At 38.1% G+C, this 26950-nt stretch overlaps 1 protein-coding gene across 30 annotated transcripts in view; it reads left to right on the forward strand.

The window, feature by feature from the left end:
* Positions 1 to 26950, forward strand: part of RBFOX1 (RNA binding fox-1 homolog 1) — a 1150020-nt gene that overhangs the window by 650178 nt on the left and 472892 nt on the right. Inside the window, exon 1 of one of the 30 annotated variants that reach the window (XM_064672761.1) lies at positions 13759 to 13803. The exons of the other annotated variants lie outside the window; for them this stretch is intronic. Within the exon in view, the coding sequence (XP_064528831.1) occupies positions 13774 to 13803 (30 nt within the window). The 5' untranslated portion in view covers positions 13759 to 13773. Of the gene's footprint in view, positions 1 to 13758; positions 13804 to 26950 lie in introns of those variants that run through there. 30 annotated transcript variants of the gene reach the window in all.

Genomic DNA, 26950 nt, shown 5'->3' on the forward strand with positions numbered 1-26950 from the left:
TGTGTTGTATTTACACAAACAATGCTGGACGGGAGAGATCCTGTGCCATTTCCACTTCTGTGTTCAGAGAATCCGCCAGGAATTTCTCCTCTGCCTGTTGCCAGTCTGAGCCCTTCTGAAAAGGACCTGGATGTTTGCCCTGAGCTGTTTGTAGACTTAGAACATCTGCCTTGCTCTGAGACAGGGGCCCTCGGTGATGAAGATGTGTCTCAGTAATCTTGTTATCAAGTGGCTCCCTGGCATTTGTTCTCAGTGTGCAGGAGTTTGTGAGAGAAATGTCATCACCTCTCACATATATGGAGGGCTGTGTTTCTCTACTGAACAATTGGAATGACATGATTTATTTAGGAAGTGGAGAAGGCTATCTGTAGACTCTCAAATATTGGTTTAATTTGTGCCCAGTAAGTGAAAAGAGAAGTGGAAATAGGTATCCACGACTCTGTCTACAAAGAGTTAGAGGTTTTTCAGCCACTGCAGCTTGGCCAGTCGCTATGAGGAAAAAAAATTACCTGGGCATCTGTCTCTCAGAACTTGGTAAGACAGTGAAAGCAGTTGAAAGACTTCTGAATGGCTAAAGAGAGCTCTCTGTGGATTGGTGATCTCCTGGGCTGTGCTGTAGGATATTGCTGGGAGGATACATGCAGGCTTTAGGAGAAAATTGGGAGATTTGCAGTTAGCCTTCAGGAAGAGTTGTAACAAACTTAAAGAATGGGCATTGTTTTAAAGCAAAAGATAACTTTAGTCAAAAGCTAGAAACCAACACTTGCTTCCATCCTTCCAACAAATGGTGATCTCTCTCTTTTAGATTTTTCAAAATTGTTTTCAATCCTAAATATCCAGAATGTTACTTTTGTTCCTCAATTTACATAGGACTCCTATACTACAGAGAAACCCAAGAATTTCATTAAATACTGAGCTGACTGATGATGTTCTCCTATTTTCTAAGATGACCTATTATCTGTTCCTTCTTTTAGCTGGTTGAGGTAATATTTCTTATTTTTTCAGTATGCTTTATCAAAGGAGAATCTCTTTTGATCCCACATTAAAAAAAAACAGTTTGTGGTGTGTAATTACTATATGCTAGGTGATTCCAATGGCAACACCTATTCAGATATGTGCCATTATCCAAACAGAAGTGGAATTATTCATATATGTTTATGAAAAAAAGATTTGAACCTTCTGATTTCCTCTGCAGCTTTCCTTATGTAGCATAGGACATCTGGAAAATCACCTGAATTATTAATATTTATTTCTTTTAAATCTTGTCAGACCACATTTTCTCCATCCTGCATATGGTCCATCATATATTTTTCTTTCTTATTGGTACAGAAACTTCTTGTCCTTATTTTTGGTGAAGGAAAGTGTTAGATGGAGACTCTCTGTTTGGCAAGAGGCTTTATTCCAGCTAGTAGATGAGTCAAGTGGTTTCATAGTCACTCAAATTTAGTATCAGTAGCAATAAGGTAACATGTGTCTTGTTTGTCTCTAGGAAAGGAAATCAAGTCCTGCCATATACAACAGCACAAGATATGAGTTGATAATTGTTGGAAATAACCTCTAATATTTAGTGTTTCTAACTTGAGGAGATTTCTCTGTGAATATCTTACTGGGTGTATGTGCTATTTATTGTGTTTTGGCATGTTAATATCAATTATACTTTGATTGTTATGATTGTAGCGCTGTATAAAACCATAAGCAGTGTTTCAGCTGCTTGATAGACAATTTGGAGCTCAGCAATGATTTTTATATTGGCATCTTTTATGTGGAATGGAAGGGTGGTGTTTCTTTTCATGGAGGTGGCAAAGAGCCAGAGCGGTTGGAGAACAAAATATGATAAATGGAATTTCAAAGAACACATTTTTAAATAAGTCAATTTGGTAATTACCAGTTGGTGTACCAGTAGATTTTCACAGCAGGGAGGACAGCAGGGAAAGCAAAGAGCGCTAATTTTATTTTAATTAAGCTTCTCTGTTAATGGGGATCAGAGGATTCTGCCACTAAGTGGGGAGGGAGGAGCAGTGGGATGGTGTAGAATTGCTCCATCCTTGACTCTGTCAAGTGGCATCCATTTTGCTGTGGTTATAGTGTGGAGTGTTTTCAAGTGCTGCTGAAGGAGCTGTTGAAGTTGAGAATGAGCACACAAGTAGTAGGATGGGGCTCACTTGATCTCCCTTCAGTTCATGACTTCTATAAATTTCAGCAAGCTCACAGTGGAAAAAATAGTAAATAAAAGAGTTCTATTTAGAGGGTGAATGGAGAAAACATAGATTGTTTTTAATTTTGATCCTTAGAACTCTCTGCTCAGACTAAAGACATTCTATGGTTTGCATTGTGACATTAGTGCCTTGAGGGAAAACAGTCACCATGGTTAGACAGGAAAATCTTCGAATCTTCTGTAGCTGCCAGCTCCTCCCAAGTCATGGCTGTGGTTTGGAATTAAGCAGAGCTGTTTGCTTTGTATGAATAAAGGATATTTTCTATATATAGGCTTGTTAAAAAACAAACCCCAGTTTTATATAGAAAACAGCTATTTTTAGGTAACTGTGATTTAGCTGTTAAATGTGGATATACCTAAAGATAAGCAGAAATATTCAAACAGAAGAGGCCCCTGGTAATGTGCCTTTTCAAAGCTGACCCCACTGTCCCACTCATACAAACATATTCCTTCAATTCCTTTCCAAAATAAATTACTGGCTGTGATTTTAGCTTGGATTTGCAGTGTACCTCTGGTCTCCTGATCCATGACAAGCTCACTTAAACTGATCAAGATGAATAGAAAAGCCAAGGTTTATTTTTTATAGAACTCCTGAAGAAATCTTCTGTTCCAGGAATTAGCTGTGGGCTTTCTGTTCTCTTCTAAAATTTTCTGAACTGCCTTACCAAATCCTTGAAATGATAAGAATAGTAAACCTATTATCTGATAATTACCTGCTGCAGGCTGACTACTCATTTGCATGTTCTGATTCTGGATTTGCATTATATAATTTGAATCTTTTGATAATATCCCAGTTATGAAGGGACTTGGCTTTTTTTCTATTAACTACACTATCAAAAAACCCTTGCAAGGAAAGTTCTGGGTCCAAATGGTAATGATTGGTCCAGATATGCCAGGGAACTACTGGATTTCAATATCCCAAGCTGAGCCTGCAATTCTAGCACTCAAGTAATTTTGAATTGGGAGTTGACTTGTAATCAGTGAACTCAGAATGAAAAAGAAATATCAGAACTCTATTTTGGCAGATCTTTAACTATTAATTGAAAAATTTGAATAAGGCAGTGGTAGGGCTTCTTTGTTAAGTTACTCTAAAATGAGTAATTGAAAACATAAACCCAAAGATTTACCTGGCATATAGCTTTGTAAACAATTAATTGATTAATTATTTGCAATGTGAGCCTCTTCCAGAGGTTTCTAGGCTACCTTCTAGACCTTGGGGACTGAGTACTTGGACTTCATTCAGATAATTCTAAGCATCTTCCTTTCTCACATTATATCTCAGGAAGTCATGAGTGCCACTTAATCCTTTCTTTTAATGAGCAATGTTTTAAGTTTGTGTTTTAAGTTCATGAATTCACTTCTTGTTAGGGTAGTTTGTTCATAGGTTTTAGTTTGTGAGCGAGATTATCATTAGATCAGATAATTCTGCACAGATAATTCATTTCCATGATTTAGGATGTTCTTAATTGCTTTACTGAAGGGAGATTGAGCACCTTTTAACCAAACAGCTGAACGATTTGCTATGACAATTCTGCCACTGTGCATTCACTTAATTTCCAATTAATCAAACATTCAATAAATCATTAGTATAATTACACCTGCTCAAATATTCCTACCCCAGCACATTAGCTATGCTCAGGCAGACTCTTTTACCAGCTGTGTGAATGGATTCATTTGTCTGACCCAGTTGGTTGCACGTCCTTGCTTCTTATGAGCCTTGAGAAATGATAGGGCAGAAATTTTAATTATTTATAATCCCCCACATTCTTTTGATTCGTTGTTCAGGCTTTTCGCTCGGATGCTCCTATAGCAACTTAAAACAAACAGCAGTGGAATAGTGGCTGCTTAATTTCTGAAGATTTTAAAATCATTTTTATTCCCCTACTGTGCCACTTTCCTAATTACACTGTGTCCCCAGGTGCACAATAATTCCCTCATCACCGTGCAGCCAAAGCACAGCTGATTAAAATAGTCTAGCCTGTGTCATAGAAATCTATCCCAAAGTGTATCCTAAAGGTGCTTCTCTGAAAGCCAGGAAATTGACCCAACAACGTGACATTTTAGGACCTGTTTTTAAAAAAATTGCATAAGCAGAAATCTGCTGATTTTGAAGAATCCACTGGTTCTTCAAAAATTCGTTGCCTTCAAGGGATGTGTGTAGTTATATTTAGTATCTGAGGAAGACAGAAATTTGAGGCAGCTCTTCAAGTATTGAAAAGGGGAACTTTGAAAGCCCTGTGGTAGGTGGGTAGGTGTTGTTATCTGCTCCCTCCACGTAGATGGGAAATCTGAGCCTGCCTGAATTGCCTCAGGTACAAGTGGGATTACTCTGTGTTTGCTTCTCCTGATTCCTGCTCTCTTCTTGCAAGCTTTGAATCACACTTAACGTGTGTCTTTGTTGTTAGACTTAAAATAAACAAACCAGGACATACAATTTCAGTCTCTGTAATATTTTAAATATGAAGCTCTTTATGTGGGTGTAAACACATTTTAAACCGTGCAGCGTAGGTTCTCTTGCTTCAAAAAATAGATTTACTGGTTACAACTCGCCTGTGTTTTATCTCGGAGTTAGGAACTGGAGGAGATTCATAATACTTTAATCCCTTAGTACAAATAGGTAAGATTTTTTTAAAATTAACTGAAGGTGTCATGATCCATCCAGATAGTAAAATAGGTTAACTTTCCCCCGGCAACCCATTCCATATTCTGTTTATACTTTATTTTCTTTTTACTGAATATTCTTTGCGTGGTACTAAGGGGAAGTACTTTAACCTGAAGGGAAAAGGCATCAAAGAATCTATTTGAAAAAAAGGGAGATGAGAGAAAGATACACTAATTGGACATTATTTTAATTACTTAAACATTTGTCAAAGTTTCTTTCTTATCTGTTAAAAAGTTGTTGGTAGAGTGAATCAGCACACAGGTTCTGTCTGTAACAGCACTGAGTGAAAAAGAATCTGCTCTGGATAAATGTTTCTTGGCTCCCCATGGCACAGGGTTTTGCTCCTGTTGCTGACAGAAATGTCTTAGTGTGTAGAAAACAGGAAGATTTATTTATCCATTAAACTGCATTTGGGTTTGGATGTTCTAGCCAATGCTATCGAATAGGAGCTTTCCTAATTGTTTGTTTGCATTTCTAATAGTGGCTTGGCACATGATGCATACAGGCTATTGCATCTGCATAGCTGGGGCTGAGTGGAATCCAGAAACCTTGGTGTAGGATGTACTTTGAGCACTCTGTGGAATGCACAGGATCCTGACTGGAAGTTTTAATACCTTGTTCATTTTTTTTTTGTATTTTTGGAGTAGTGCAATACAGTAACATCACCAGATACACTTCTCTACCTTTACAACTTTAAAGTTCTCTTTTGCTTCAGTCATGAAAACTGTGAATCAAAAGTATATTCTCAAAATTTCACTTCGCCCATGCATATTTTATAGTCAATTGTTACCTTTCCTTTTACAATTTTCACCCTCTGAAGCTGACAGGATTCTTTGTCTATCCATTTTATTTTAGTTCCCCTCATCCCAATCCTTTTCACACCTTCAAAATGCCTTCCCAAGTCTGAACTCATTTAGCTTCTCTGAGGTTCATTGTAAATAATTTATTACCTTGCAACATAACAGTCTGGGAAATTAATCATCATAAACAACAGCATAGCTTTTAGTTGCCTAGGGAGAGGGTCACAGGCTGAACAGAATCCTCTTCACTAGTTGAAACGTGGATATAAAACTCCATTTTACTTGTCATCACAAGGTCTTCTTCAGGACTTTCCTTTTAGATTTACCTTTGTTTCTTTTCTGGCTTATCAAGTGCAATGTAATGTGTGGGTTTTTTTCTAAAGTGCTTCAGCAATTTACTGAAAGTATTATAACTTTTTTTTTTTTTTTAAATTGTCAAGTTTTTGTTGCCCAATACTGTTTAACAGACCTTCTCTTCCACAACTTGTCTCATCCCTCTGCATCTGCAGGGGAAAAGCTCAATTCCTGCTTCATATTTTCAGACATACCCATTCATGTTGGTGAATGTGTTATGTGCTAAAAGGTAATACTTTGCAACTGCTTTGAAGCAAAAAAAAACCAACCTCCAGTACACACAAATGTAAATTAAACAGCCAAAAGAACTTTGGCAGCCTTGCTTGGGTACCACGGGTGTGCAAAGTTGTCTTTGCCTGGGCTTTGACCTTCCTCTGGCACCTTACCAGGGTCAGACGGAGCCGCCTGTAACTGGTGGGGACTGGAAATGTAGTGGTCATGGTCAGCTCTCTCTCCAAGCCTCAAAGGCAGGGCAATTTCAGACAGACAGCATAAGGAAGAGAAAGATGAGGTGACTGTAAAAAGCTTCACTGTAAACCTCTGGCACATTCTGTAGCTCATCTCTGGGCTGTCTTGAACCTTGATGAGAAATGTGTCTGTTTGCAGCCACAGAAGAAACAATGCACCAGCTTGGTGTCATCATTACCTATACAAATACCTCCAAATTTCAGCTCTTACTCCATTCTCCATTCATTTACCTCTCTTCTGTCTGACACTGTGAACTAATTGTATAGTATTAAATAAATAATATCAGAGTATAATATAGAAGTATAACAGGTATAGTCGACACTTGAAGATAAGACAAGCAGAAGTTAAAACTGCCAAAACATTCTTAGCAAAGGCTGAATTAAAAAAAGTTCAAACACAGAAGTGCACATTTAGGAGAAAACTCATCACTTGAACTCTAGAACATCATTTCACTGTATCATCATGACGAGGGCAAATCAGTGTCCGTCAGCCCAAACTCGATTTGAAATAGCAGATCCCATTTCCACTCTTCATTATGCAGAAAAATTGCATTAATGTTGTTAGGAGTTCCTAGCAGCAGTTAGCAACGTGCAGCAGTTACACAGCTAAAGCATGCCACTGCATAGACAAATCCATTTAATGCTACCTCTAATGTAAGATTTATTTCAAATGAAGGGGAATTAGCTTCCAAAATTGTCAGATTTACTTTTTATGGACGATTTCAACAAGCAGAACAAACCCCCAGTGTAAGCAGGCAATCTCCATGAGGGAAGAATCAAGGGAGATTTGAAGTGCCTCTCTGAGCACGTGTTTGTCCCCTGAACACCTTCCTCCCTCTAAGCCCCCATGAAACCTGATGGCAGATACTTCATCCATATAAAGTCTTTCCAGAAGCATTTAGAGAAGGGGAAGATTATGCATTTTGTTAAAGGCAAAGTATGACTGTAGAAGACCTGTTTGCATGGGCTGAGGAAGAATTGCCAGGGCTATTTGTATGACAAATTCTTCCAGCTCATTATTTTGAAACCTGCAACAACTATGATTTTTTTTTTTTGTTGATGTAAGATTCTGATATCAGTCACATTTCTTTTAAGTGCCCTTTTTAAGATTGTATTGTTTTCAAGCTTGTCTTATTTTCAATATTCTTACTAAATATTCTTTCTAGAGCTGAAATGGATCTGCATACCACCTCTGAAATCATAATTTATATTGTGTGGATGATAGTCTGAGAAATAAGTAGAATTTTTTTGGAGCACTATCTACACCTTCCAGTTTATTATCAGTAAAGATTGTTCTATGAGGTACTTAGAAGACCACCTAATTTCATATTAACAGTTGATTAAACTTAATAATACAGTGAGTATCATATCAAAGCAGATAATTGTAAAGTGCTTTGCCTTTTGGAGCCCAAAGGAGTTTCTATGGTGATAACTTTAGAGGCTTATAAACATTTTTATGTCTCTTTCTCAGATTAATAAAATTTTTATTATTTTAGAACTATGTTTGGATAGTCTACAATTAAATGAGTTTTATGAGCAAACGAAATTAAAAGCCGTAGTGATCAACAGAGAGTGAATGATTTGGCCAGGGTTTCGTTTGTACAGTTTTTGTGTGTCCAGATGGGTGTTCTGGTTTCCCATATTCATCAGTAAGGAATCTCAAACCATCCCAACATCTGTGTGAGGCCTGAGCACACATTGTTTATTTCCAAACTGGAATGAACAGCCTAGTTTTTTCTCTCAGAAAGAGATGATGGTCTTTGTACTTTATTTCTAAGGGGAGAGGTAGCTTCACTGGCCCAGAGTGGACAGGAATGTGTTGTTTGCCTGGCACATGGGAGAGGTGAGTGGTTGCTCAGTGATCTGATGCTGCAGGTTCTTGTGGGCTTAAAATCATCTGTTGTTTCAGAGGGGGTTTGGAAAAGCACAGATGGGGGGTGCAGGGCAAGGGCTTCACAGCTTCATGTGCCAGCATAAAGGTAATTTTCATCCCAGAGGGACAAACCGTGTGCAGTGATCAGTGGGTACTGCTTCTACAATAGTCCAGAAGGACAAGACAAACAAATTTCAACAGGATTTTGGACAAGATCATCGACTCTGTCACCTTCTGATGCTCCAAGAAGAGCATAAAGGATCAAGACGAAAACAGGATTTCTTTGCATTGCCTGTAAATCTGTGGCAATAAATACCAAGCAGACTGCAGAAAAATAGGCAGATTTGCTGTTGGCAGGAAGGACGTTTGTGCCAAATAATTTGAGAAGTACTTAGGTGTATTTTGACCTGACAGAAATGTACCCACAGCACTGACAAGGTCAGATGCCAACTCGATGAGGCAAAGCTGTGCCACTCGTACCAGCTGTATGAGCTAATCCTGCCCTGGCACTGGGGTCCTGCTCAGTGGCAACTTGAGTATGAGCCAGCAGTGCCCTGGCAGCCAGGAGGGCCACCCATGTCCTGGGGGCATCAGGGACAGCATTGCCTGGGGACAGGGAGGGGATTGTCCCACCCTGCTCTGCCCTGGGGTGGCCTCACCTGCAACACCGGGGCAGTTTTGGGCATCCCAGTGTAAGATCTGAAGCCATTAGAGAGTGTCCCAAGAGGGGGAACAAAGATGGGGAAGGGCCTTGATTTGAAGCTGTGTGAGGACACTGAGGGCACTTGGTGTGTTCAGCTGGAGGAGACTGAGGGGAGACCTCAGTGCAGTTCCAACGTCCTGGGCAGGGGCAGGACTGAGCTCTGCTCTGGGGGGACCAGGGACAGCACCAGGGAGTGGCTGGAGTTGGTCAGGTTGGATGTTAGAAAAAGGTTCTTCCCTCAGAGGGTGGTTGGGCACTGCCCAGGCTCCCCAGGGCAGTGGGCACAGCACCAAGGCTGCCAGAGCTCAGGGAGCATTTGGATGATCCTCTGGGGCACAGGGGGTGACTGCTGGGGATGATCCTGTGCAGGGCCAGGAGTTGGACTGGATGATCCTTGTGGGTCCTTTCCAACTCAGCATACTCTGTGTTTCTGTGATCTCATGTTCTGAAAAGGTTCCTTGCTGTGTTTGGCTTTCTAGGCCCTTCAGCTCATTCATTTTGGCATTTTTGTACATTGTCTTTTTGAACTGCTTCTCTTCTGTTATTGTCATTTCACAGAGACTTATCAGTCGTTACTCCAGTTGGTGCCAACAAATATTGATTTTTATGCAACTGTTGTCTAAAAGTAGGTTGTAAATATAGTCACAGTGTTTTCTTTTTAAGTATAAAACCTTTTTATGAACATTTTTCAAAGCCCATGTAACTCATTTCCTTCCAATTTATGTTATTTTATTACAAGTTTAGCATGGGCTATTTTTTTTTCAAATAGTTCTTAAAGTGAAGTAATACATAGGTTTTGTTGGCAGGATCAGTTGGCATTTTACATTTTTGTGTTTAAGAAAACCAAATAATTCAACATTTTCTTAAAATGTTGAATAATAAGGATTCATAATCATACACACACCCACCACACCACAATGCAAAATACAAACCCACAACCAACACTGAGGGGAAAGAAAAGGCACAAAACCCCAAACCAAACAAAAACAAACAAACAAAAAAGGAAAACCCAAACACACAAAAAAAACCCCTAAACAAAACCAACACCAGCTTAACTTACATAAATAAACAAATTCTTATGCTTTTTAGGACAGCTTAAGCTTTTTCCTTACATCATCACATTGTATTTTTCTTGTGTTTCTACCATTTTGCCATAAAAGAGATACAGTTGAGGACAATCCTGAGGAAACAGTTAGAAGTTTTTAGCTTCCTGTTTTGAATTTGGTGCTTTTAATTTCCAGCAGTCATCTCATCCATAGTCATCCCCTGTTCCACCAACTTTCTCCGTGGATGGAGTCTGTTAATGAATAAAAGTTGCAGTTTTGTGACTTGAGAGAAAACGTAACTTGTTTTACCAGCCCAGGAGGGGGCAGTAAATTTCTTTTTATTGTTTTTGGAAGCAAGCCCAACATTCTCTCACCATGAAAGGCTCTTCTCTTAAAAATAGCTTTTTTTTTTTTTTTTTTCTTTTTTCTTAATTAGGAACCAGCATCTTTACTCCACGATTTCTTAGCCCTGTCATTGTTGTTAACTCTCCTTTCCTGACGGTCTTTTTATAGAATAGAAAATGACCAGAACTTTCAAAATCAGTTATTTGTAGCTTTGATCTTCAATATATTCAAAATAATCTCTATTAGGATAGGCATTTTAAGTTTTAAAACTTCCTATGTAATTTATTCCATTCTATTGTCAGTTTTGTTGAAAATACTCCATTTTCAAAGAGCACTGATGAAATGGGGCAGACTTTCCCTCTGTGCTAAAATCATCTTGTTCTCTTTTCTAACCCTAATATTCACGTACATGTGTATACAGTGGGATCAAGCTGCTTTTAAATACAGGCTCCCAAACTGCATGCTTGCATTTCTCAGTGTATTACACTGAAATAGAAATTAATAGTAGGCAAAAAAATGTAGTTTGTGTGAATGCACATCATTTTTTTTGACAAGTTTTTATGATTCCAAGTTATTTTTTTGTGCTTCCCTTGGAGGCAAAATGGAAATAATTATTGGCTATAAGAAGGAGAAAATAGAAATACAGATCTGGTGCATGTGACATTGGTTGTAGGAGGACAGTGAGCTGTTGCAGTGAGTTGGTTTTTGGAGTTTGGTTTTTGCTGTTGGGCAAAGTTATTAGCATGAAATTTCAGGTACAATTAAAGTGGCTCCGTGATTCCAAGTAACCTATTTGAAAGTTTTCACTGTTTATAATTCCTGTATTTCTCTAGAAATTTCTATTAAGAAATCCCACAAAATGTAAGAACAATATTAACCATAGTTAATCCAAAAGTTCATCCCAGAGGGAGTAGAAATTGTACTTTTTACCTTGATCCTGCCCAAATGGGATATTTTTATAAGGCATCCCAAGGCGTTGTGGTGGTACAGCTACTAATTATTTTTAATTCTTATTTTAGGCCCCCACATTTATAAATTAGGAGCTTTGTAAAGCCCAGGTGTTTTGCTACACCTGAGCAGTTGAAATGTTGCATTCGGTGCTCTCATGGCGTGTGATTTGTGCTGTTATTTGGAAAGTGTTTCACGTGCCCTGGGAACACAGAACAGTCCTGTGTTGGCACAGAAAGTGTCCCACAGAAGTACTTGCTGCTCATTTGGTGGATGAATCTGTTGAAATGTTTCCCAGAACAACTCTATTTTCCTTGAAAGCCTTGTAATTTCTCTGTTTAAAATGTGTGCAGCTGATGGTTCATGACCCGTGGTGCACCACAAACAGCCACAGTTTATTTCTTCTGAAGGGCAAATTGTTGTTGCAAAATTACTTGTAAAGTGCTGTTTGCATTTCAATGCTCTTATTTATTGGTTTTACTACTACTATAGTTATTACACACTATAATGATTACTTTGTGAAAAAAAAAATATCACAGCTCTATCTTCTTAATGCTATTTGGGGAATTAGAGGGTGCTGATGGGGAAAAAAAAATATTTCATATGGAAATGTGTCTGAAATTAATTCTAACCTGGAACTTTAGGAGTGGGCTGGAAGAAGGTGGGAGAAACTTTGTGAGTGACTTGAATTAATAAATGCAGTATGGATTTTGAGTAGGTGCCAGCAACGTTGAATACAATAGCTCTGTGTGGAGCTCAAACTCTCAGACTAAAGTTATCAAAATCAGGTGCCTAAAGTTGCATATGTAAATGTAAGTGATTTCATTTCCAGGGTGTGAGTCAACCAGGACTGGTGGTGGGAGTCGATGGGAATTGCTTTTGGTTCACAGCTATTAAAAATACATTGCCTGGAGATATTTTGATGTCTCCCAACAGATTTTTAGCAGCTTGGCCCAGTATATGATGGGTCCCATGTAATAGGATTTATAGGTGAAATGCAAGACCAGAGTTTAATGAAAATAGGGTTGTCCTGCAGTGGTCTTTTGCCTTTTCACAATGTGAGACTTCAGTGATATTCATCCTCCTCCCCTGTTTTTTTAGAGGTTAAGGACCCAAGCACTTGATGACTTTATGTGCCTTTAACTTAGGAAAAAATAACATGTTATATAATATAATTATTTAGAATATTTGTTTTATATATAAATGCTAATAAATACAATATCTCTTCCCACTGTTTCCTCAAAAGAGAAGGAAAACCTCTGGAGTCTAACAGATGGGTTTTAGGTATCTATTTATAGGTATCCTACAATGTAGTTATTTAGCTGAAGTTGTGCTGGGAGGTGCTTCAATTGAGTAGCTTTGAACATACATCTGAACAATCTCATTTGTGTGTTTAGTGAGGAGCTCTTGATTACACTGGGCTTGTATTTTAGTTTTCTGAGTTTCCCTGTGCTACATGTTGTTACTTGGAGTTTGTGTGAGGGATCTCATGGTCTGTCTGTGCCACCTGGGATTTTAACTATTCTGAACTGGAAAGAAAAATGAATGAAATTGGGTTATACATATAATGCATTCTACAGCTTTATCATTCCTTATGCGTTTTCTTTACTCTTTAGAAATTATGTCTCCTTAAGCAGCAACACCACTGAAGCTATTTTTAAATCACTGTTGAGAATTGTTGCATACCAATATTATGCATTTTTTATTAATTTAAGCTTTTCAAGATTTCTTACTTGCCCTGGAAGATTTCCTAGCACACTTTGTGTGTGGAAGGGCTGGGAGTGTTTTACTACCTCTGACTGGAGGCACACGATGGCACTGGAATATAAATGACATTCATCAGAACTTGGAAAATTCAATAATCAAAGTGGGGAAATGAGCTTAAGCACAAACTCATCAAAGATGAACTTCAGTCCATTTTTCTTTTTATGGCTTAGTGTTAAAAGAGATGGAGATACTGCTTTCTGAAACAGTGATACATAGCAAATAGCCTGTTACTTTCAAAATAGTGTGTCATTATTCTGTATTAAAAAAGGTCGCTTTTAGATCCCTCTGTCTTCATAAGCTTCCTAACTATAGCTAATGCCTGATATTGATTCTGAATAATTTAAATGGCAATAAAATTGGGTTTTCATGACAGTCAGTCAGAGACATTTTATATTTAATGTTCATTTAAAGAAACATAGTACCTTCTTACCTTCTGAATTTCAAAGCCATTAAAGTAATTGCAGGTCGTTAAGCTAAATTTCTTTGAATAATCAGGACAGTTAATCTAATTCATACAGCATTCAAACCAGTGGGCAGGAAAGCTTGGAATGCCAGGCATGGATTTTTGAGAGATTCACCAGGTGGATCTTCAGATGTGCTTCCCAGCATTTCCTCAGAAACAGGTACCCCCACGCTTCAAGTTTGTGGAACTTGAAATTGTGTTTCACTTTGGTATTTTTAAAATCAATAGTCTTCAGAAGAGAGGAGGCTTAAGAGGATTGTTTTTATGCCTTTGGAGTAACCAAATCGCTGTGTAGTCATACCTTTATTGTGAGATACAATGCATTTTACCAGAACCCACTTTATGGACTTACTAACAATCACAAAAACATTCTCACATGATGTCTCATACTTAGCAGGTGTGATTTAGTGTGAAGGAAGTTGGAATGCTAATGTATAAATAAATAGTATCTACAAAAAAACTATTTAGGTCTTATCAGGAGAACTTATTTGGAAGCTGAGGATGAATGTGGGTAAGACAATGAGTTGGTAATGTAGAAGACTTAAAGTACTTTATTTTCCAGACAAGAGCAGCGTGTGTCTCTCTGTCAGTCTCTGTCCATCTCTCTGCAGTGCTTTCCTAAACATCCTCATCCCCAACATGATGGAAGGGCAGAGAAAAACCATTGAACTAACTGCCCAGTTCTTTAATGGACAAGTAACTTAAGAGTTTGGAGTCTTGGGAATTGTTGGGTTGGTGTGTTTTAAGGGCAATAGTTTTGATCCCTGTACTTTGAGCTGTGCTGAATGAATGCGATTCCCGTGTGGAACAAGAGAAAAACAAATGTTCCCAGGAGCAAAAAAGAGATAGTGTGGGCCTTGTTCATGCAGATCACTGTACAACGGGGCTGCTCTGCAGGGAGGATACTTCAGATGAAGAAGAAAATTCCATGAGTTTGTCCTAGCAAGAAACCAAATGATACTTTGCAGTTTGCACATCAGTTCCTGCTGCATCAAACACCCCGTGAGGGGACTGGGGGCTGCCATCAGGGCCTGGGGGTGTTGCAGCTCCTCTCTGTGTCTCTCTGCCCCTCTTTTCTCCCTCAGTCCCCTGTCTCAGGTGCTGTCTTTGTAACCAGCAGATGCCTTGGATCTGCCTACACCTTTGCCAGCAGTGTTTCATAATTGAGGATTTACACTCAAATGCACACTGCTTTAAATAAGTTCCAATTTTCATAACAATGGGCTATAATAAAATTAAGGGTTTATGTTCTCTAAGGAAAGCCATAAAGCAGCTGTATTATTTTTATTCTTCACAGGAGTTACAATGCACTTGGGAAAAAAAAAAAGCTCCCACAGAGATTAAAAAAAAGGCAAAACCCATCTTTTCATACCCAAGGCACATGATCAGGGAATATTTTAAGATCATTGTTGCTCAGGCCTGTCTCCACTCTGTGAATATCAGAAAGATTAATCTTGGTGGGCAATTTGCAGTCAATATGACACTGGTAGTTTTGAGTTAATTTTGACTTGATGCTATCTATAATTTCTTTACAACAATAGCAAATGGAGTTCACCATTTAAAAATAAAATTAAAGGAACCCAAATTCCTTGTTACTTACAGAGGCTAAACATCTCTTAGAAACTGGGAGAATTTCCATTTGTGTCACGTGTGGTCTGTAAAGAACTGATTTGTGGCCATGCTTTGGTCTTCCACTGTAAGCAAGTTACACAGTTATGTTCCAAACAATTTAAGTTTTAAACTTCAGTTCCGACTATTAACATTCTGAGATCTGATGGCTCAACTTTCCTGTAGGATTTACCTTGTTTCTTAAGCAGACTCATGAGATACACATTTGATTTTGCTTACTTATGAAGCAAATATGTTAGGTAAATTCTGGAATTCAATAGGACAACTTCAGTCCCATCTTATGCAAGATTTCCAGCACTGATTTTAATGGAATTGGCCATTTTTGCATTATGTTAAATAAGATTTGAATAGATTTCTTTCAAGTTTAAAAATTAGCCTAATTAATCATAAGAACTCCTGGTTTGAATTGTATATACTTTCAATAAATATTGAGTAGCACCATCCTTGGAAAAGTGTTTTGCAGCTGGTGTTATGTGTTTATAATGGGAGATAATGCACTTAGAAACGGAATGGTATTATTTTTTTATTCTACTAATTATTTTGCAATTGTTTGAATTTTTTTCTTATAGTCTTACTGAAAAAAAAAATATCTGAAATACACTCAAATGCATGGTACAGCACTCTGCTTCACTACCTTAATTTGACCACTTAAATAAGGCAGAATATTTTCTTCCTATTCTGTGTCTTGTCAGTCAGGTACATTTTACTGTTACAATCTTGAAGACAAAAAAAAAAAACACAACAAAAAGAAAGGCAGCAGACAAGAACTTTAATTGAGTTAAATGCACGTAGACAAGGTGGGGAAAATACATAAATTATTCCCTAGAGTTAAATAATGGATGTGTTTATTACCATGTTACGTAAGTTCATGGTATGATGTTCTCTTGATTTATGGTCATTATGTGCTGAACTTGAGCACACACATTTTAGTTATGCCTTTTGAATTCTTGGGAGTTCATTTCACTTCCTCTACCTTGCTCAAAGCTAATGAACATTCTTTTTTTTCAACTGAGTCGACTTGCTGACCTGTTACTTTTTGGATTGACTTCAAAATTATGTTAATTTTTCAAATTCCTCTCGAATTTCCCTCGATTTCAGTGACCAATTGCCTCCAAGTTTCATTTAACAAGAAATAATAATTGCATTTCATTATGCTCGAAGTATGACCTTTTTTAATCTGCATATTTCTTGCAGGCTATGCTGGCTTATTTCCACTGTAATACATTAGAATGGAAAACTATTAGAAATATTGATTTATCATTTATAATACCAAAGTGATATATTGAAATGAAATTTGGATGCTGTCCAGCCCTCAGATAGCATTGGCAATCTGAGATGAGGCTGGATGATCTCATTCTAATTAATATGCCAGTTCCATGTGAAGAGCACACAGAAAATATACCTGAGAGTTGGTCAAAAATAGGAGTTCACTGAAGGCTGCTGGGGTTTGTAATTGTTAAAACATACCACCTTTAATACTTAATATTTCATATGTAGAGAAATCAGCACTTTGCTTTCTCTCTCCCCTCCATCTCTTGCCCTTTTTGATTTTTTTTTTGTCAGAATTCATCCATTTGGAGAATGCATTTCTCAACTCCACATTACCTTGTTTTGGACCTGTTTGTGTGGGACGTGGTACATATGCATTGGGGGGGGTGTACAGTTCTGTATTGGTTATGATTTACGTCCTGCAGTGAGCTTGGGACAACAGAGGTGCTTTTAATCAGGTGAAATTAGAATCAAAGGGCTTCAAACCACTTAACTTTAAAGTGATGCTCTTATACTAAATCTGTGACACTCCCCACCCTCTGCATTGAAGCACATACACATTTTAATACCTCTTGGAATACGGAAACGTCAGAAAATAAAGGTATTTTCAGATAGCCACGTGTATGCCCTGTATGCAGGATGGTGTCTGTATTCATTGATTTTAGTCTTTATTCATTTATTTGACCATTTTTTTCCCTGCTCCCCATCAGTCCACTGGCCATGGGACTGGCAGGCTCGGTTTCCATATTGGCATTTTTTTTTTTTCACACAATTTATTTTTTAAAATGACTAACAGAGGGTTTTTTTAATCCTAACATACGATGTAATAGCAATAATTCTATTTTTATATAAATATTTTATATCAATCAATTTATTTTATTTTCTATTAAATTTATATAAATTTTATATTTTTGATAAAAATATATATCATTCATACATCTAAATTTTTATATAATTTCATGTATAATTTAATTTTACATTATTAATTTAATCCTAATATATTATGTAATAGTAATAATTTTATATTTTACTTTCATTTCTATTTTATACATAATTTTTATATTTTATATTAATAGCAATAATTTTATATCTTACTTTCATTTCCATTTTATATATAATTTATATTTTTATATATTTTTATATATAATGTATATATCTAAATTTATAGATAATTTTAGATATAATTCTATATTATTATTTTAATCTTAATAGAAATAGTTTTTTACTCTGAATGCGTATTTAAACATTGAATTGATTTCCTTTTATTTCTACTGTTCCTCACATGGTTTAGGGATCATCTGATATCAATGGAAAAAGTTCTTAGAATTATTTAACAAGTCTCTATAATCTTTGAAAAATTTGGAAGCAGTTTGGAAAAAGTCTATTTAATTTGTTTATGAGGAAAAGAAAATAAGTGAAAATACTCAGAATTGTAAATATAATACCTTTGTCTTTTTTGAATACTTAAAATCTTCTTCAAGGGTCTCATTTTATTTAAGACTATTATTTAAAGAAAACCAACAACCCCCTAGACCTTAATTTCCTGTTTCTCACATTGCTCCTCTCTGCTAAGGTGCTTCCTGGGAGGAGTTGGATGGAAAAGCATAAATTTGGGTTTGGTTTGCTATTAGAATTTTTATATATTAGGTAATATTTTGTCTTGCACTGTGCTTTTCAGGTGTAAAACTCTTTTGAATGTGGGTGTAAATATTTTATCATAGAAATGGATAAAAGCAGACAAATAGTTTTTTAATGCTCAGGCAATTTATCAATGTAACTGTAAAAATTTGCTCCCATTTTGATGTCTCATTTCTCTTTGAATCAGCAGGGCCTTGTGGTAGTTCTGTTTTTTCATTGTGCCATAACGCAGCCCATTTAAATTCTAAAAGACCTTCAGAAAAGAGCTGTGAGCAGGGTTGTAAACAAGGAATTGCGCTATTAACTGTTGTACTTTGGTTTTATTTTACCAAAAGACTTTTTTTTTTGTCTCTTGGCCCTATTTTAAGTTCTTGTGGGGAATGTTCTGGGCCTCCAGAAAGTGAAATTGGCTTTTTGAGAAGGTGTTGCTGGAAAGTGCAGCCTGGGCACTTTTTCAGGGAGGCAGGAGAGGGACAATTTCTCACCACCTTCAAGCTGTTGGCTAAGCCTGGCAATCAAAAATCCCCCTCTGGTCACACCAAGCTTTGGGCAGAGTTTTCCAGGCATTGTCTGTTCTGTATTTCAGGGGCAGTTTGGAACTGAGAGGTTTTCTTTACCATGTAAAACATTGTGGCAGAGCTGCAAGAAATGTAAAGTGCTGATGGTTTTGTTCACGTTTGCTCAGTGTGCTGGCACTGAACGAACTGGCTTTATGTGTTCTACGTGGGTTTCTGTTGTTAAAGAAACCAGCCATTTATCCTGTGTGTTAAAGAAGGGCTCCAATTAACTTGATTTCATGAAAAGCAACGGACTCAGATCGTGAAAACCAAAATACAGTTCAGAAAAGTAAAAGCTTTTTTTGGAATTTCGGGGAAAACCAGATTAAAAGGCATTGCTAATTATAGTAATTGTGAGTTTTCAGGTAATATGACTACTCTGTTTAAAAAGAAAAGGAAAATTTATTTGTATATGCTATGCCAACAGAAGCTACTTACAAGAAATGACTATTAAATAGAGTGGATAGTGGTGTTACTCACTGGCACAGAGGAGCTGACATGAAAATGGTCTAACAGAGTCTGACATAATTTCTTACAATTTTATGTGAGTCAATATAAGGCAAATGTATTAATACTAGGACAGAGTTTTGGGTAGATCTTTGGTTCAGATCCTCTTAGTGCATCACATGCTTTAAAGCTAAGAACAGAAATAACAGGATCCCATAGTTACACTAAGAAATTAATTTTGATTGTTCCCAGGTGAGTAGTTTAATTCTAATGTGCCAATAGAATTATTTTATATGTCCATAATAAAACCATGACCTGGCTAAACTTCTGACCAGTTGCCATGAAAGAATTTCTAATTCCAAGCATTCAGCTCAGAATCTGTCCATGTGCATTGATTCTATTCAGAGAGGGGGGGAATGTGTCTTAGCTGGATGTGCTCACGTTGCTTACATGACCTGTGGGAGCTGCAGAGTTCAGAAACAGCTGTGTCACACCCAAAGTGTTGTTCCACTTTAATTACAAAATCGGTCCTGTAATGAAGCTTTGTGAGTAGTTTTTTATGATTTACAATTATCTCATGAATGTAATTACTGTACATTTATAAAATCAGTTGGTTTTGACAGCCCCCTTCATCTGACTGTTAGAAATGGCAGCTTGAGTGACTGAGTTCAGGAGGAAAGAGCTACTACAGTTTATTGTGCAGGAGGCAGTCTGGAACTTGTTTATCTAGTCTTTCTCAAAAACCCAAAACATGTTAATCCTCAATGGTTTTCGTTGCCACAGTGACACTGATAGTTCTCAGAACATCTTTATGTGTAATTGTTCAGTGCACAGAGCCTTGGATTGTGGTTGCACCATATATTGGCTGTTCCAACAGCAGAAGTGCTTTACCAAGTCCTGGCCTTCTGTTCCTTGTTTGTCCAATCCTTATTTTTGGGTTCACTCAACTAGTTCAAATTTTGTTGGTGATCTGGCTTCAAAAGAAGTGGAAGCTCATTTTACTGATGCATCTCACAAAGGAGTACTACAGGTGGGAGGAGTGTAGTTGTGAGACAGAGTAGGAGGCAAAGCAGGAAGCTTTGTCTGTCAGGAAGCCTCACTAAGAGTATTTCACTGTATACAGTGTGTGTAGCTGTTTGTTTGCTCTTCCAGGAGTCACATAACAAGTGGCAAGGCTGATGACTGGATATTGTCCAAGAGTGTGGAAAAGCTGGGAAGGATTGTCTGTGTGTGAATGGAAAGTTCTGGGCATGTCAAGCAGAATAACTGTAGGCTGTGTCACTAATTCTAGAAAGGTCTTAATCCAAAGTGGTTGTTCTGAGCAACTGAAAATGAGGGTGAGAACAACTGAAGTGCAGTGATTGGGATTTTACTGTCATGCAGATGAGAGGTTATTACTTTCTAGGTTCCAACTCAAGCTACATAAAGTCTGTGTAGTCCATTGAGAAAAATGTAGGTACCTAAAAATAGAATATGAGTGTTCTGCTTTCTTCCTGTTGATTTTACTCTTCTGCTTTTCCCTGCTTTCATTTCAGGAGGTGGGGATTCATAGTAGAACAGGATAGTGTTCCCTAAAGCAATGTTATTCCAAGCTCAAGCAGTTCATGCCTGCTCAGAAGATAGATACTGTGACCAAGAAACACATGAAAGGTCCTCTAAATATGGAGTTACTCAGTCCCCATTTATTTGGAGCTTCTAAATTGTGCAGTCTACCTGAACTCACAATAGAACTTGCTAAATCTGAAAAGTTAGAATGAATAAAAAAAAACCAAGAAAACAAACAAAAGAAAGGAGGGGTTTTTCTTCAAAATGGAAAACACACTTTCTGTGTTTCATAAATGGGTCACAAAAGGCATCTATACCAGCACTTAAGCATTGTATACTCACTTCAGTGTGTAGGAAATAAATGGCTTTCAATTATAGTTTTGCTTTCAAACACTGATGCTCTGAGTAAAAAGCAAGGATATTTTTATTGTTCAGGGGAAAGTATTCCATATATGATGTATAATTTAGAAGCTTCTATGAATATTTGCTGAGCAAATTGAGGTTAATGTTCAGCTTATTGCACGCAGAGTTCAGTCTGCAACTTGTGTTGGTGTTATATAGGATGTATTTCCTAGCACCGAGCTGAATATCCATCCCTTGCTATCTCAGAGGTCAGACTGGGTAATCCTGAAACTCTTTAGCTTTTGTAAGAATATATTAACTTATGAGAAATGTACAGTTTGGGCTGGGCAGTTTATGTTGCAATGTGGACTGGGAGAGAAAACTTTGTCTCCTGTTGCAGTAGTGCTGAAAGCTTTTCACGGAGTCATAGAAGCACAGAGAGATTTGGGATGGAAGGGATCTTAAGGATCATCCAGTTCCAACCCCCCTGCCATGGGCAGGGACACCTTCCACTAGACCAGCTTGCTCAGAGCTCCATCCAACCTGGCCTTGGACACCTCCAGGGATGGGGCAGCCACAGCTTCTCTGGGCAACCTGTGCCAGGGCCTCCCCACCCTCACAGGGAAGAATTTGTTCCTAAAATCCCATCTAACCCTGCCCTCTTTCACTTTGAAACCATTCCTCCTTGTCCTGTCACTCCAGGCCCTTGTCCAAAGTCCCTCTCCAGCTCTTTTGGAGCCCCTTTAGCTACTGGAAGGTGCTGTAAGATTTCCCTGCATTTGCATGTAAAATGGCATCCTGACTTATAGTATTCCTGCTAATGTGCTTTAGTCTGCTTTCCATTAGTTTCAGTGAAGTTCTGAAGTACAAATAAAGCATGTTATATTATGTCACGTGCAGCTCAGCGCATTTTGAAATAAGATATTTAGAGAGAGACAAATTCTAAGAGGGCTACAGGATTACAAATCACAATGTAATTTTAAAGTTGTAATGAGAATAAGTTGCACAGGAAGGTCTCTTAACAATTATTGTCATGAGAATGAAGTAACACAGTGTTAATGTTTCATGTATTCTGTGAAAGATGATAATAAACTGTACTGCTTTGACCTTATTAATGTTCTGTAATTTGACTTGCTGGCAATTCACATTTTTCTTTGGTTACAGCCTTAGTAACCTCTGAAGAAGAGGTGGAACTGACAGTGAATCTAAACATAACTGAATACTGAAAAGGTCAGAAGTATCAAGAATGATAATTCTGATACCTCCTCCTCATGACAAAGGTGGTAGCAAAAGGCACAAGTGAACGTGTTAAAATAACAAAGCTTATTACAGAAATGATTCTGTATTTATTGAGAAGTATAAACAAAAGCACACTTTCTTCCTTGTAGCTCATTGAATACTCCAGTAATGTTTATTTTTTTACCCTTTTATAGAATCGTAGAATCATTCAGGTTGCCAAAAATCTTTGAGATCAAGCACAATCATTAACCCAGCACTGCCAAGCCCACCCCTAAACCATCCCCAAGTACTATATCTACAACTCTTTTAATCCCTCCAGGAATGGTCACTCAGCCACTCCCCTGGGCAGCCTGTTCCAATGCTGGACAACCCTTTCAGTGAAGAACTTTTCCCTAATATCCAAACTAAACCTCCTCTGATGCAACTTGAGGCCATTTCCTCTAAACCTGTCCCTTGTTCCCTGGGAGCAGAGCCTGACCCCCGTCCTGCTCCCCTCTCCTGTCAGGGGGTTGCAGAGCCAGAAGGTCCCCCCTGAGCCTCCTTTTCTCCAGGCTGAGCCTCCCCAGCTCCCTCAGCTGCTCCTGGTGCTCCAAACCCTTCCCAGCACCGTTCCCTTCTCTGAACCTGCTCCAGCTCCTCAGTTTTCTTCTTGGGAGTGGCCCAGAACTCACAGGGGACTGGAGGTTCCTCAGCAGTGCCCAGCACAGGGGACAGTCACTATTTCTGATCCAAGCCAGGTGCCATTGGCCTTCTTGCCCCCCTGGGCACACCTTGGGCTCGTGTTCAGCCACTGCCACCAGCACCACCAGGGCCTTTTCCAGCTTTCCAGCCCCTCTGCCCCATCCTGGAGCTGCCAGGGGTGGCTGTGGCAGGAGCTGGCACTTCATCCTGTTGAATGTCATACCTCACTTTGCCCAAGAAATACTCTTGTGTTCTGGAGGGCCCCCTGCCAACTCTTTAGAGATGAAGGAGACTGAATTTTACACTCTGCTGAAGCTTTTCCAGTTCCACGGGCCAGGCATTTCTCGCTATGTATTTTGGCTGTGTAATTGAATACATTTTAAAAAAATAGCCAAGTCTGTAATCAGCATGAAAGTTTCAGGGTTTTTTCTCTCAAACAAAACCTTGAGATTTTCCAGGAATTTAGAGAACAAAGTTGTGGTATTGAACGTGAAGGGCAAAGGTCTGATTAACATCTTAACAACATTCTTTGATTTCTACTTACTTGACTGAACACTGAATCAGGCAAGTACACCCAGTACTTTGTGATACTCAGCAGTGTCATTGATCAATTTATTCCTGCATCGTTGCAGAGTGAAATAAGTAATCAAACCTCCTAAAAAAATATGCTTTGTTCTTGGGGTTTTTTTGGAGGTATATGTCAGTATGTTAATGGAGATAAAGAGAATATAACATGTATCTTAATTTCCATGTGCAAATACACACATAAATAAAATCCCCTGAGCTATTTTTCTTCAAGTCTTTCGCTTGTTGTAGTTTTGGGATAAGGAAATAAAATATTTTGTAGTTTCCTTTTGTTTGTTAACCTAAATCTTGTCTAATCCTTTTACTTCTTAATGTAAGAATGTAGGAAACTGTTCAAAATGATACAATGTGATGTTTGCCACAGTTGTTTTTATACTTTGAGTGTTTGGAGTTTTTCTGTTTGTTTGTTTTGTGGTTTGTGGCATAGATATGCTTTAAATTTAAACAGATTTGAGCTTAGGAGATGGTCAGAATCCTGTCTTATGGCCAGTGCTTTTGGTACTGATGAGCACACACTCCACTGGACAATCAGCTGCAGCTTTTTGCTCTAGGATGCACAAGTTTCTAATAATTGCCAAAAAGTAATTTTTAATGCAACTTTGTGATTTCATGAAAAGGTATTTTCAGACTCTGTTTTCGCTTAGAAGTGCTGCTTTTCATGCTTTTGCCTTCACAACTCCTCATACATCTCACCTCAGTCTCTTTTTGTGCCCAAACATACCTCTAACCCACACAAAGCAGCAGGAACATAATTTCTATTGTTGCGCATAATTTACAGTTGAATGCTGGGTCTAAAAACAGAGGCCATAGAAAATGTTATATATGCAAAAAAAAATCAACCCTCCATCAGTTTAAGATATGTCACTGGGCTGGGTCTTTATCCCACCTCATTTTGAGGCTTGGAAGGGTGGCAGGTGTCTCTCATTGGGATGAATTTTACCACTAACTCCGTGTATCCCTCACCCTTGGAATGCAGAGCCTGAAAGTGGTTTGAAATATGAGGGAAAGACACATTTTGAAAAATAGAGGGAAGCTAATTGACTTTTTAACTATTTTTACCCAAGTTGTCTGCAGTTCCCTTTCACTGAGCTGTGTGCTATTGTGTTTGCTGTGCTGTTGACATTTGTTCTGTATTCCTTATAAATTCTTAATTTGGAATAGTATGATGAGGTTTCACTTATCTAAATATGTATTACAACAATTTTCTAGACTGTCTTGCTTGGCAGCTACTGTTGTTTTCTACGGTGTTCAAATGACAAATTAGATTACAACATAAATTATACCATTAGTTTGTTATTACTTTATAATTAAAAATGACTTAATCTTTACATTACGGATTTTGCAGATGGAAAGAAATAGAATCACTGAGAGCCTCCTCTAGTCACATGGAAATGGGTTTTGAATAAAGCAGAAGAGCAGCATGGTTGATAAATTAATTTAATACAAATGTACATAGCTGTGATTGCCTGGAATCTGTAAAGAGCCAAGCAGCTGATGCAGCTCACAGTGCTCAGGAACACATGGATGCTAATGCCAGCATTTCATGAAGTTATATTGCAAGGTTGTGTATTTTTATTTGTACTTTTCAGAGAACACATTTGTAAATCAGGAAGGAATGTTAGGTTTGTGTCAAACATTACACAATGCATATTCCATGGGGAATTCTCACCCAACTTTGAAACTAAGGATGTTAACTGCTGCTGCATTTTGATGTGAGTCTGGGTAAGTGGGAGCTCATCTAACATGTTTATTCATAAATTCTCTTTATGTGAGTGCACTATAGGTCCTAAAAAGTGTCAAGAACGTGTTTAACGAAGGAGAGGAAGGGAGCTGAAGGGAATGCAGTAGATATTTCAAGCCCACTGGCATTCATAAAACAGATCCAGGTGGGACATAAACTGCAGAAGTAGACAGGTGAGGAACTTGCTTATAAAATCACTGCCAGATCTGAAAAGTTTGAACAGCAGCTTCTAATGCTAAAAGTAAATTCCAAGAATATTCTTTGATTTAGTATGAATTATAAACATATTTAAATAATTTAAGAAATACGTTGTCTCTATTTTTGTTTGAGAGCTGTACTAGCAGGAAAGTAAAATGGTCAATTCCACAATCATTTCTTCTTTCTTTTCGAGCTTCACTTGGAAAACGTTGTATTGGCATTGTAAGAGAACAAAACTGGCTTTTCTTTCAGTAACACTCCACAAAGATTTGGACAGTTTCTTTGAGTGATAATGACTTGAACTTGTGGTGATGCCACAGTTATTGCTCACACTCATAATTCATGCATTGACAGGAGGAAAGAATGATGGGTGAAATGGAGCCTCTGACCACTTGGGTTAGCTGTTTGTGTGATGGGAGAGCATCTCAGTGCACAGCACTTCCCTTCTTCTCTCTCAAGTCTGTGAGCACTACACAGCTGCTGCAGGTGTTGCTACATCCCTGTGATTTTACCTTTTTTACTTAGCTCAGGATAGATCTTCTCTGTCTGGGTGTTCCTCTGTCTTCACTGTCTTCCTTCCAGCACTTACAAACTACTTTTCAGCTGCAAGGGACGTGGTGTTGGAGTTTGTGTTGGCTCTGGGTAGATGTATTAGAACAGATCTGATTAATGAACATGGCCTATGCAGTGGTTAAATAGAAATAAATGTGTCAACAGAGTTCATCAGTAAAACCCCTGGGAGGACACACCAGGAAAATGGGAAGGTACCACAGTGCCTTCCTTCAGTGGCAGAGGCTGCCATCATCCTGGGGAAAGGCTTCCTGTTGGTGCTTTAAAGTTTTATTAACAATGTTAACTTCACTGGTGATATGAACCTCTCCTAGAGCAGAAGCAGACTGGTTGGAAAGTTTATTTAATGGCTTATTTTAATATTAAACAGAGGGGAAACCAGGCCTGAAGTAGCAACAGCTGAGCTTAGTAGGGGGAAGCCCTGTCGTGTTCCAGCAGACTGGATGATCTGTTATAGGGATGTTCATTTCTCATCCTTTATAGGGGTTTAAGATGCCTCCATTAAATTCCAATTATTATTTCAGTGTTGGAGAGTAGAAGCCAGTGTTCATTGGCTGGGTGGGTGAAACATTCTTCTGTTTATTTGGCAAAGGAAACCACTTAGGAATTCCCTATTGCAAGTACTGGAATGAAATATATGTTTGGTGTGATGTATTAATTGCATACTTCTGACATTACCACACGTGATTTGGGAGTCACGAAAGACATGAACAAAGTCATAATCAGACATGGTTCTGGAATTATGGAAGTACAAGGCTGTTGCCTTGCAGTATTCCATGAACTGGCCCTGCAAAGTTCTGTGTGTGTTTGAACATCTGAAGAAAAATAATCAGAGTGAGTTATAGTAGTAATTGCATTAATACTTT

Source organism: Pseudopipra pipra, chromosome 16, assembly GCF_036250125.1.
Source record: "Pseudopipra pipra isolate bDixPip1 chromosome 16, bDixPip1.hap1, whole genome shotgun sequence".
In the NCBI taxonomy this organism is placed as follows: domain Eukaryota; kingdom Metazoa; phylum Chordata; class Aves; order Passeriformes; family Pipridae; genus Pseudopipra; species Pseudopipra pipra.